General features: G+C 47.1%; 1 protein-coding gene across 4 annotated transcripts in view; it reads right to left on the reverse strand.

Moving 5' to 3' along the window:
- Positions 1 to 13413, reverse strand: part of SNX29 (sorting nexin 29) — a 593868-nt gene that overhangs the window by 442521 nt on the left and 137934 nt on the right. For all 4 annotated transcript variants that reach the window (XM_032145365.2, XM_032145366.2, XM_058433797.1 and 1 more), the window contains exons 12-13: positions 4921 to 4984; positions 1746 to 1874 (exon numbers count right to left, since the gene is read on the reverse strand). In XM_032145365.2, the coding sequence (XP_032001256.1) occupies positions 1746 to 1874; positions 4921 to 4984 (193 nt within the window). The remainder of the gene's footprint in view (positions 1 to 1745; positions 1875 to 4920; positions 4985 to 13413) is intronic.

The raw sequence follows: 13413 nt of genomic DNA on the forward strand, positions 1-13413 counted from the left end.
ATGAGGCCTGCATGGAAACAATAAAAGCTGCTTTTGCGCTCCTAAGCAGTGCTAGAAGGTAGACTAAACAATCACAGGCATAGATTACATGTACAGTTAAAAAAAAAAAAAAACATTAGTATATAAACAAATTCAGTAAAGATGCATGTAAGTTGGGATCTGGGGCGGTTTACTTTGCAGCTTTCTTTAATAGTACATAAACAAAGTGACAGAAAAGGAAATAAAATGGCTTTTAAATAAAAAGAGGCTCAACCATACTCTTAATTAGAGAAATGGGAATGAAAAATTTTCTGCCAGCACCATTTCCGCCCCCGGCATTATCAGAGACCCAGAAGTTGGATCCCATGGCTGTGAGCACAGCTGTGCTGCAGCAGGCCCTCTCCCACCCTGCTGCAGGACATGCGACTCACGCCCGTGCCATGCGAGTTGATGGTCCCTGTCCGACTTACAAATGCGCTGCACTTTGACCCAGCAATTCTACTTCCAGGAATATTTCCAAAATATATACTCATACAGGAGAAAAACAACCAACGCAAAGGTTGTTCACTGTGGCATTATTAGTAGTAGCAAAAGACTGGAAACCATCTCAGGGCCTGGCTGTCGGCAGGCTGGTTAAACGAATTCTGGTGCAGTCGGACAAGGAAATGTCAGGAGCTCTTAAAAGGCAGAGGGCAGCCCCATGCAGACCAACGAAAGCAATCTCTGAGACGCCAAGTGAATGCTGCATAGGACAGGCTACCATTTCACATTAAGGAAGAAAGGGAGGAGGAGAAGGAAAAGAAAAGGAAAAAAAGTATATGCACACATATCTGCTTGTGTGTACAGGGAATATCTCTGGAATCAGTAAGGATGACCCCATTTAGGGAGCAAATTGGGTGGCTGGGATAAGAGAAAGGGACTTGCACAGGTTCACCTTTTGTATTTTGAACCACGTGCATATATACTATTTACTCAATGAAATAAGTTAAATTAAAATACATACTTTTTTTGCTTTAGTCGCTATCTTTTTTTTTTTTTTGAGATGGAGTCTCGCTCTGTCTCCCAGGCTGGAGTGCAGTGGCACTATCTCGGCTCACTGCAAGCTCCACGTCCCAGGTTCATGCCATTCTCCTGCCTCAGCCTCCCAAGTAGCTGGGACTACAGGTGCCCGCCACCACGCCCAGCTAATTTTTTGTATTTTTAGTAGATACAGGGTTTCACTGTGTTAGCCAGGATGGTCTCGATCTCCTGACCTCATGATCCACCCACCTCAGCCTCCCAAAGTGCCGGGATTACAGGTGTGAGCCACCGCGCCCAGCTTTTTTTTTTTTTTTTTTTTTCTTTAACTAAAAAGTCCAGGTGAACGTGTGCTCAGGTTTTTTTTGTTGTTGTTTGTTTGGTTGTTGTTTGTTTTTGTTTTTGAGACAGAGTCTTGCTCTGTCGCCCAGGCTGGAGTGCAATGGCGCAATTTCAGCTCACTGCAACCTCTGCCTCCCGGGTTCAAGCAATTCTCCTGCCTCAGTCTCCCAAGTAGCTGGGACTACAGGCGCCCGCCACCACACCCAGCTAATTTTTTGTATTTTTAGTAGAGACGGGGTTTCACTGTGTTAGCCAGGATGGTCTCGATCTCCTGACCTTATGATCCACCTGCCTTGGCCTCCTAAAGTGCTGGGATTACAGGCATGAGCCACCGTGCCCGGCCCAGTATGCTCAGGTTTTAATGAAGCCCCCTTGTGCTTACCTCTCCATCCCTCACCCTCTCCTACCTGGCCAGCGCCTGGACCTTCATGCCCTGCCGCTCCTCCTGTTCAGCCACCTTCCTTTTCAAGGTGTCCACCTCTTGCCGGAGCGCGGCTGAGTGCTCCATCTCACCGTCGAGCAGGTTTCGCAGTGATCTGGGAAGAGAGGGCCCCATCTGTTCAGAAGCTGTCAACCCAGACCCCACTGCGCCCAGGACACAGTTCCTAACATAAGTAAAGTCCTAAGCCATGGGTTTTCCACAAGGCTCTGCATAAACCATAATTCAAGTCTATCTCATGTGAACGGGAGATAGCAAACTCTAATTGACAGCCTTCGAGTAAGAATTAAGGGACAGTCATCTATGGCCTGGGCTCCATGTTCCTGATTGCCTGCGAGCAGGCCAGCCTTCTGACAGCATAAATCAAGGGAAAACAATGAGGTGAGAAAATTCCAGCCAAGTCCCTTTACAGATACCCCACTCAAAGATGTAGCACATTACAATGAGACCATTTTGTCACAGCTACACCAGGTAAGAGATTTAACCAAGGAAAGGATGCCAGGAGAGGCCAAAACAATAATCTGAGACATAAAAATAGAATATATACTCAGATTATCTGACAAATGCCTAGTCTCATTTCCACCTGTGCCTGTAAAACACACTGTGAGCCTGTTTCATTGCCAACTTCAGGTGAAACAAGCATATATATAAAATATCTTATATCACTAAATCATCTAAGATAGCAGAGATAGCATTTTACATTCCCAAGTTTGTTAACCCTCCAACAGGGGGCTTGCAGCCAGCACAGGATTCACTTATATATTTGTCATCCCTGGTCTTAAATAAAGGAGAGGACAGCAGGTCTTCTAGAAACCATCACCAGTGACCGCCTAGGAGAGATCCAACCATGATACTGCTAACCATTTACTTCATTCTAACTGGCTGTTTCTGGAAAACAATTACCAACCATGGTACATCTATATACTAAATCCAGAGGACACTTGCCATGTGACATCAGAATATAAGCAAAAACATGGCCAGGCGGGGTGGCTCACACCTGTAATCCAGCACTTAGGGAGGCCAAGGCGGGTGGATCACTTGAGGAGTTTGAGACCAGCCTGGCCAACATGATGAAACCCCATCTCTACTAAAAATACAAAAATCACTCAGGCATGGTAGTACACACCTGTAATCCCAGCTACTTGGGGGGCTGAGGCAGGATAATTGCTTGAACCCAGGAGGCAGAGGTTGCAGTGAGCCAAGATCACACCACTGCACTGCAGCCTGGGCGACAGAACAAGACTCCGTCACAAAAAAAAAAAAAAAAAAAAAAAAAAGAATATGATAAAAAACATCTGACTCCCCCAACACTCTGATCATTCAGTGAAATCTCCAAGACTTCTGTTTCTTGAGAGCTTTGAGGAAATTCCCCTCTTGGGGCCTGGGGCTCCCTGACAAAAACATGGTATAATTTTTCCTTTCTTTCTGGGAAGCACAAAAAAGTAACGGACAGTGACTATTGTTCTTCACAAGGTAAGACAAAATCTATGGCTTCTTCCAAGATAATAGCCCCAGCTGGAGCATGGAGAAAGAATCTCGCAAGGTGCAAGCCCTCTATTGAAAGTCTATTCTAGTTGGAAAATGGTGCGGTCTAAAAATTCCTTTTGAAGACAGCCTCTTTTGTTTTAGAAATCATGCTTGTTTGTTTTTATATGTTTCCAGAAAGGACAAGAGAGAAGCTTGTCAAGCAGGACCAAAAATGAGGTTTAAAGGAGAATCATGACTGTGTGTAAAAGAGGGTGTGAGAAAGAGGGTGACGTGAACACACACACCCCTCTCCCCACGTCCCAGGGAGGCAGTTGAATCATGCTTGCAGAAGTTCAGGGGGTAACTGCAGGTAAGCCCTCTATGACCACCCCACAGTCAAGATAAGTCAGATGGGAGTCAGCAGCCAATGTCGGGTAGTATCTAGCATGGGTTTCAAAAGGGAAGAAAGATTAATAAAACCCTTCGCCCTCTCAAGAGTCTGCAACTGGGTTTTTGGCCAAGTCAAAAGACTCCAAATTTCATCTTGCCCTAAGTATCCCTGATTTGGGCAAACTTTAAGGTAAGTGCTCAGATGCCTGGAACATGGTAGATAGACAGGCCTTTGATTAATGATGACTAAAGGCTGCCTGGAGGCCAGGCACAGTGGCTCACGCCTATAATCTCAGTACTTCGGGAGGCCAAGGTGGGCAGATTACTGAAGCTCAGAAGTTCAAGACCAGCCTAGGCAACATGTCAAAACCCCAACTCTACTAAAAATACCAAAATTAGCCAGGCATGGTGGCATGCGCCTACAGTCTCAGCTACTCAGAAAGCTGACGTTGGAGCATCACTTGAGCCCAGGAGGTGGAGGTTGCAGTGAGCAGAGATCACACCACTGCATTCCAGCCTGGGTGACAGAGCCAGAACTATCTCAAAAAAAAAAAAAAAAAAAAAAAAAAAAGACTGCCTAGGCTAAGGAGGTGATAATTAAAGGGTATAGGGCTTCTTTCGGGGGTGATGAAATGTTCTAAAATTGAGTGTGTTGATGTTAACTCCTATCTGTGAATATGGTAAAAATTACTGAATTATACACTTCATTTATTTATTTTTATTTTTATTTTTTTGAGACGGAGGCTCACTCTGTCACCCAGGCTGGAGTGCAATGGTGCAGTCTCGGCTCACTGCAAACTCCGCCTCCCGGGTTCAAGCAATTCTCCTGCCTCAGCCTCCTGAGTAGCTGGGATTACAGGCGTGCACCACCATGCCCGGCTAATTTTTGTATTTTTAGTAGAGATGGGGTTTCGCCATGTAGATCAGGCTGATCTTGAACTCCTGACCTTGTGATCTGCCTGCCTCGGCCATACACTTTAAATGAGTGAATTATAGTGTATGTGAATTAAATATCAATAAAGGCTGTTTTTTAAAAAAGAATTAATGAGTGCTCTACCAAATTCTTAGCTTGTTCTATGAAGATGCCATTATCATAAGGTTCTCACTCTTTTCTTACACACCAGGCAAAAGAGAGACATCGTAGTGGCACATCCCTGACGATAAGAAATAGCCAGTCACAATTTTTGCCAAGAAAGCAAAATGTCCCTCATCTGTTATAGTCTGTCTTCCCCAGAGGCAGAATGTCAAAGAAAGAGGCTATTCCTCAAGCCTGAAAATCACAGTACCTGTTCTCCTCCTCCAGCTCATCCTTCCTGTTCATCATGGCCACAATGGCCTGGCGCAGTTCGCCTAAGGGAAGAAAACAAAGTCAAGATTAATTGGCAGGTCTTGCCTGTTACAGCATGCCCTTATCTCTCTGGATTATATGCTATTAAGGATGACTTGTCTAGATAAGTTCCCTTTTCCCTTTCAAAAATAACTCCTGTAACAGTCTAACAGACTCGGCTGATCGGGGTCCTGCATTTTAGAGCACAGTCTGTGGAGTCAGGTCCCAGGTTCAAATCCTGCCTCTGCAGCAGATTAACCTCAGGCAAGTTAACAACCCCCTCTGAGCACCACCTCCCTTATCTATAAAATGAGATCTTAACAATTACTATCTCCTAGAAGTGTTTTAAGAATTCAGTAAGACAATATGTAAGTGAGATGCTTAGGAATGGTGCCCAGCACAGCATAGCATTTAGCAAGTATTACTGATCAGTATCATTACAAGTCTTTGCAGAAATGCAACAGCAGAAGACAGGAAGATGGAGATAAGGTAGCCGTATGGTTCACAAGCACAGGTGGGTTAAACTGGGCATATTTTCAAGAGTTAGGGGATTTACTGAGCTCCTGTATACTTCAACCTTGAGAAATAAAAAGGATTTTTTAAACGATCTATGCCCTAGAGCAGCAGACTAGATAGTAGAATTTTCTGAAGTGTGAAACAAGATCACCACGGGCAATATGCGAAATTAGCCCCAGAGAGCGATGTGGAATTTGGAAGAGCAGGTATCTGGGTTCTGGGCCTTGCAGGCACTGGATAAGGGGGTCCCCATTGCTGCTACTCAGACTTCGTAGCTGAAAACGTTATATTCCAGGAGGAAATTCTAGGAGGAAAAAACTCTTTCCCAGGAAGTTTCAGAGACAGCAATGCTTGCCTGGCAAGTACAGCCTCAAGTAGTCTTAAGAGATGTAGGCCGGGCACGGTGGCTCATGCTTGTAGTCCCAACACTTTGAGAGACCAAGGTAGGAGGATCACTGGAGCCCAGGAGTTCAGGACCAGCCTGGTCAACATAGTGAGACCTCATCTCAAAAAAAAAAAAAGAGATCTCAGCCACAAGCCCCCCTTGCAGGAGCCCAAATCACTGCCCAGAAGCCACCTGTGAGAAACAGAGGATGATGGACGCTGACCCGATCCACTCTATCACCCTGGCCTCATCCTTCCCTGCCCTCCCCAGTCCCACACACGGTGCATCTCCAGCCTCTTTGACGAGGCACCTGTGTTTTTATCAACATCGAAATGAATTGATACCACAAGTGCAGCCAAAGCAGTACTCTGGTAGTGGGAATCTTTTAAAAATCCATCATAGAAAGACGAGCTGTCAGACCCTTCCGCCTTCCCCACATGGCTATGACATCATGTTCAGATTAACGGTGGAGAAGGAAAGCAACTGAGAGCTGGCATGCCCCCCAAAATGTTCTTTCGACGGGCTTGAACCTGAACGCACATTCACTTTCACTGCCACATTGGCTGTTTTGTGACTCTTTTTGGGCAGTAAAGCTGGTGGGTAACGTCGGGGTGATTTCCACAGATCAGGTAAATATTACACTTCGCCAAGCACGAGTGACACACACGAGCAGAGGAGCTCCTGAACATGTAATTTTCTCTCCTCTCCCCTGTGCCGCGCAGCCCATGATTTGTTTAGTCTCTATCATTGTGATTTCCCTCCTCTTTATGACCTGCCACAGCTCACATTTCAAGTGAGAACAGAGCAGCGCTTCTGCACTGTGGCCTCTGCAGAGCCTGGCCACGCAGGTGGGTTCCCTCTCCTATGGCTGAAAGGCAAACGACCATCCATCTCAACATTGGTTCCTTGCTTGGCTTCAGAAGACAGAACCACAAAACCAGGCAAGAGCACAGGGGAATGTCAATTTCAACCATCGGAAACTGATCTAAAATAAAAAGCAGCATTGCAAATGCTGTGGACAGGATGGATTCATCCACAAATGCAGCTGAGCAAGGAACCATTTGGGAAGCAAGCCACCAGACTTCAATAAATCTCTGCTCCTGTAATGTACTGAAATAAATTTCTGGTACAATAATGTGTAAATATGTGAAATGAAGCAATAAAAACTACCTAAGTATCTGAACAAACATGTATGCCATCTTTCTTAAAATGAAACAAAAGACCAACTCTGTTAAGGAAATAATAATTTTGCTACAGTATCTACACATCAAGGGCACATCTAACACACACACAAAAAAAACTGGTCCATTGTTTGTGGAACTTTAAGCTCCTCCGGGCAGTAAACTGGCAGTGTAGAAAGAATATCAGTTTTTTTTTTTTGAGATGGAGTCCCACTCTGTCACCCAGGCTGGAGTGCAGTGGCATGATCTTGGCTCACTGCAACCTCTGCCTCCAGGGTTCAAGTGATTCTCCTGCCTCAGTCTCCCAAGTACCTAGGATTACAGTCGCCTGCCAGCACGCCTGGCTAATTTTTGTATTTTTAGTAGAGATAGGGTTTCACCATGTCGGCCAGGTTGGTCTTGAACTCCAGACCTCGTGATCCGCCTGCCTCAGCCTCCCCAAGTGCTGGGATTACAGGCGTGAGCCCCCACGCCTGGCCTTGAACACCAGTTTTCTAATCAGATCAACCTTTGAATCCCATGTCCCTCACACTTCAGTTTGAGGTCCCAGTAAATGATATCATCCTTGCTTCTCAGCTCCTTCAACTGGAAAAGGTTGCTGGTATCATCAGCCTCATAGGATAGAGCAGGGACCAGTAAAGCTTTCCCCGAACACAGCCACACCCACCCATTTCTGTATTGTTCAAGTCAGCTTTGATGAGTTGTTTTGACAGAGACCGTGGGGCTCACACAGCCTGAAATATCTACTGTCCAGCCCTTTCCAGAAAACATTTGGCAGCCCATCTTAGGAGAGCATCACAAGTTCTTCCCTCCACGCCCCACGCTCAGCCTTCTTCATTCAGGGCTGAAGGCAGCTCTGCAGCAGCTGTGACACTGTGCCAATCAGGTGGGGCCACTGGCTGTACCCACACAGGACACTGCAGACGGAGAGAAACGGAACAGCAGGAGGGCCACTGCTGCCTCAGACTCCTTCTCTTTTTATGGCTGAATATTATTCCACTGCATAGATGTATATGTATATGATGTATATGTATATGTATATGTATATGATGTATATGTATATACATGGGGGTATGAGAGAGATGGGTGATGATGACCAAAGTATACATCTTATAATTTTCTGTTAGAAGATGAGTAACTTCCGCGGATCTGATGACAGCATGGGGACTCTGGCTAACAATACCATGGTACTGTTTACTTGAAATCTGAAGAAAGAGCAGACTTTAAGTGTCCTCACCACAAACATTAACACAAAAAAATGTTCACTCGGGGAGGTGGTCTGTATATGTTCATGTGATTGTGGTAGTCATTACGAAATGTAGAGATACATCAAATCATCATGTTGTATGCCCTGAATACATATAACTTTTGTCATATAGTTAAATTTTTTAAAAACTTAGGCTGGGTGCAGTGGCTCATGCTTCTAATCCCAGCCCTTTGGAGGCTGAGGTGGGTGGATCACTTGAGGTCAGGAGTTCAAGACCAGCCTGGCCAACATGGTGAAACCCCATCTCTACTAAAAATACAAAAATTAGCTGGGTGTGGTGGCAGGTGCCTGTAATTCCAGCTACTTGGGAGGCTGAGGCAGGAGAACTGCTTGAACCTGGGAGGCAGAGATTGCAGTGAGCCAAGATTATGCCACCACACTGCAGTCTGCGTGACACAGTGAGGCTCTGCCTAGAAAAAAAAAAAATTTTTTTTAATTATTAATAACAGAGATGATAGGCAATGAAAGAGTTGGAGCCCGGCCTCAGTGGTGCTGTGTGGATATAAGGCTGTATCTATGCTGAGGGTTCAATCACCGCTTCCACCCTACACACACCCAGATCTCCACCTAGGCCCTCTCCTAAGCTCCAGACCCGTGTCCTCTCTGCTGCTCCAGCCTCTGCCCATCTCCTTTGCTCCCCCTTGGTTAGACTCCAACCATACTGAACACACTCTCCTTCTCTTGTGCCTCTGTGTCTTGGCACAGGCTGTTTCCCAGTGTCTGGAAGGCCCGGCCCCCTCCTTGACTCCAGGTTGTCTTTCAAGCTTCTGCTTGGGGAACGCCTTTTCTGAGCAGCTGGGGCTCGCTGGCTATAGCAGTCGTGGGAGTCCATGGGCCTGCCCTGTCTTACTCTTGCCTCTGCTCAGAGACTCAGCCTCCACAGGCCTCCAGTCCCACCCACCCCACTTGCAATCAGTGAGACCAAGGGTAGCTACTGACTCAAACCGAGCCCATCATATAGAGTCTTCCAGAAGTTCAAATGTGCCACAGCCTGACAAGAGACGCAAAGGAAGGTGGCGACAGATGTATCTGGCCCAAGAGCGAAGAGTTCCAAGTCACTCCACCACGGTGACTGTGGAGACACACTGAAATAGTGACTTGCCAAAAGCCAAGCGGTCAAAAGACCAGTTTAATAAACCCATCCTGGCCGGGCACAGGGGCTCACGCCTGTGATCCCAGCACTTTGGGAGGCTGAGGCAGGCGGATCACTTCATGTCAGGAGATGGAGACCATCCCAGCCAACATAGTGAAACCCCATCTCTACTAAAAACACAAACATTAGCCAGGCGTGATGCTGGTGTGTGCCTGTAGTCCCGAGTACTCCGGAGGCTGAGGCAGGAGAATCGCTCGAACCGAGGAGGTACAGGTTGCAGGGAGGCGGAGGTTGCAGTGAGCCAAGATCACGCCACTGCATTCCAGCCTGGCAAGAGAGTGAGACTCCATCTCAAAAAATAAAAAATAAATAAATAAATAAATAAACCCATCCTTAAATGAAACCCTAAACTGGGCCCAGGACCGTTGGCTGGAGGCTCCTCTGTTGCCATGTACAGAGGCCTGGACAGAGACAAAGGCAGATGCAGCCACAAGGCAGAGGGCCACCAAAAAGGGGAGCCAGCAAAGCCCTTCAAGGCAAGCCCACTCAGCCACAGAGAAAGTGCCGAGTCTGGCAAAGCGGCAGATGTTGGAAATGTCAAGCGCTACTACAGAGCCCTGCAGCCTGGGGTGACTCAGTGAACTCCTCATTCCTGTCTTGGTCTCTTGCTGCACCAACACAGCCAAGGCGGCTACCCAAGGGCCGGCAGGAGAAGTGAGGGCTGACCTGCAGTGACCATGTGGCCACAGGGAATAAAGCAGTCATGCACAAATGGCCACCTTGGCTTCTGCGGGACTCTCAGGTCCCAGGCCCCTGGGAGCCCCTAGGGGGTTCTGTGCCCTTGTGTTCTAAATTGGCGTGGTTTCTGTGTCCTCACAGCCAAACAATCCAATTAAAGCTCAGTGATCCCCACTGTACTTCATATGCACGTCCACGAAAGCACACTGTCCGCTGGGCTAGAGGCGTCCATCTGCAACTCTGCCCACCAAAGCCCCACCCCCAGGCCTGTGGGTCCCTTGAGTACTAGGGCCCCAGTGCCCAGCACAGGACACAGGTGAGACCTGGTGAATGGGCAAAGGTAAGATACGTAATTGATAAACAAATGAATGACTGACAGTCACCCACTGCTAAAACGCCACCCTCAGCTCCAGGAACTGAGCATGGGATGAGCTGGGCAGAAACGTCAACCGCGTTAATCATAAGTTCAAGGCCTCGGCAGAGAACACTAACCAGCAGGTTCACAGCTGTAATTTCCTGCCCCAGTGACAGAGATTCAGGCTCCAGTTGAGCTTTTTCCATTATGCATCTCGGGAATGCGACAGGCATGGGGAGGAGGGGACACAGTCCCACACATCATTACCATGACCTCAAACAGGACCAACCTACAAAACCGTTCCCCTCCTTTCTCAGCAGTGACCACATGAATGATCCATTTCAAAAACAACAGTGGAACAGGGACCAGCCTCCAGTCCCCAGGGACCCAAACATAAACACAGACACACAGCCAGATGACGCACAGGCCCATTCACACAAACGATTACGGCCTCAGAGGCTGCTATATAAAGCACTGAAAACAGTGACGCCAACGGACGGGTGAGAGGCGTCTGTTCTTCAGCCACTAAAGGCCCCCGGGGGGGAAATTATCTTGAGACTAATTGATCTTCAACTGCCTTTTCAAAATTAAAAAGGGAAGAGACTGCTGACTGCGATGACTAGATAGGGTGACGTGTGGACGCATGTGTGCGCACACACACTCTCTCACATATATACATAGATCTGTGCAATAACTCCCTGGCTTTATATAACATCTTTTTCCAAAGACCTCAAAGAGCCTTTACAAACACTCCCCTGGGGCCCATACGCAGCTATATTTAAACACAGAGCTCATGAGGGCACATGCACAAATAAAGAATGTTCCTCTATGGGGATGGACTTAACCTACATCATCGTTTTTCAAACTTAACATCCTGCTTTTTATATCTTTGTCTGCCTACCCACTCCCTTTCCTTTTCTCTCCAAAAGAAAGGATAAACTATATCGAGCTCCAAAATATAACTTTTAAATCACTCAGGCCCGTTCTAACTTTTCGTTCTGTTTCTCTCTCCTGCCTCCCTCCTCCCCTAGGCCACCCAGAGTTTCTATTCTTTTCAATTTGTTAAGAAGAAAGAGGAAGAAATGTCCCAAGACCCCTTCCCAGGCCTCAGATGGCCAGTGGTTACCATGCACTACCTATTTCATGCACACCCAGCAATGTGAGAGGCACCTGAAATACACAATCTCATGTAATTCTCACAGGGTTTCTGAGAAGCAAGGTTGATTATACCTACTGTCTGAATGAGACAACAGAGGCCAGGAGAAGGGAAGTGACTTGCCTCAGGCCACACAGCCAGGAAGTGGCCAGGCAAGGATCCACACCTGGTCCAGCTCGCTTGAAAACCTATCCCCCAAGCAGGCAGTGCCAGGCCCAGCCCAGCTCCTGGGAGGCAGCGCACAGCCTCAGGACTCACACCAGTTCCCAGGGTGTGGCCTCTGGCAGTTCTCCCAGTCTTTCTCTGTCCTCTTTTGGAAAATCAAAAGTATGATTAAATTCTGGCCCTTTCCAGTTCTAGCACTATGGTTTCTACATAATTATAATCTCAAAACAGAAAACACAAATGTGAGGCACTCATGGGAACGGGATGAAAAATGGAAGAAAGTCACAAGGTACAGAAGAAAAACATCTTGCAAAATCTTGATAAGGTTCTAGATCTTTATTAACTTTTCCAGATTTGTAATTTTTCGGTTTTCTCTCTTTTGTTCATGTGCGCACTCTCAAGCACAAACACACAGAGTGAGCGTTTATAAAGATTTGTACTACGAATCCTTAAGGCAGGCATCTCAAAAGCAGATACAGACAGGGCCTCCAGGGAGCAAAGTCCTCGCAGGGTACACTGGGACGAGAGGACCCCAGCTAAGGAGCAGTCCCTGACTCCAATCCACTGTCTTCACGGGGACATGGCTGCCACCAGTCCCGAGTTGTTGAGAGAAGCCAAGAGTCACATTTTTACACAGATCTGATTTTTAAACACTGTAAACTGAGGTTCTTACCACACAGGTCCAAGAGATCATGCTATGGGTCACTATTGTGAGCCTCCTGTCCTAAACTATGAGTTCTGAGCACCAACCAGCTTGGAAATGTCAAGGTAATTAGCACACATTTGCACGGCCATTTTTACAAAGCAGTGTTCCACCCACATCAGTGAATGCCAGAAGTGTAGAGTTGGAAGGAGCCTGAGATGGGATCTAATGGAGGCAGACAGGGGTCAGTGAATGGACACCCCAGAGGAACTCCCCCAGCAGCCTCGAAGTGACTAAATCAGAGACTACAGAGAGTCTGAGCGTCCCTGCCCTGCCCTGCCCGTCCCACTCACAGAAGGCTAGAAAACACAGCACTCAGGTATGCATGAATTTATTAGGAGCAGTAACTCGGGTGAGGGTCAGGGGTGTCTCTTTTAATTTTACGCCTTTCCACATATATGTTCTCATTTCATATCAAGGCATCAAAAGGTGGTCTCTAGGCCGGGCACGGTGGCTCACGCCTGTAATACCAACACTTTGGGAGGCCGAGGTGGGCGGATCACGTCAGGTCAGGAATTCGAGACCAGCCTGGCCAACACAGTGAAATCTCATCTCTACTAAAAAGACAAAAATCAGCCAGGCATGGTGGCAGGCGCCTGTAATCCCAGCTACTAGGGAGGCCGAGGCAGGGGATGACTTGAACCCAGGAGGCGGAGGTTGCAGACAGCCGACATGGTGCCACTGCACTCCAGCCTGGGTAACAGAGCAAGACTCCATCTCAAAAAAAAAAAAAAAAGGTGGTCTCTATATCTACTATCTAAAGTCTTCTTTTAAAAGGCATCATGAGCACTTCAGCTTTAAAGGAGTACTCGCCAGAATTAAAAGCACAAAGTAGAGGTTACTTCCAGCAGTAGAAGCAATGGAACTGAGTGAAAGGCTTACTTGGCTAGTGA

The sequence above is a fragment of the Hylobates moloch genome, unplaced genomic scaffold (assembly GCF_009828535.3).
Source record: "Hylobates moloch isolate HMO894 unplaced genomic scaffold, HMol_V3 SCAFFOLD_23, whole genome shotgun sequence".
Lineage (NCBI taxonomy): Eukaryota > Metazoa > Chordata > Mammalia > Primates > Hylobatidae > Hylobates > Hylobates moloch.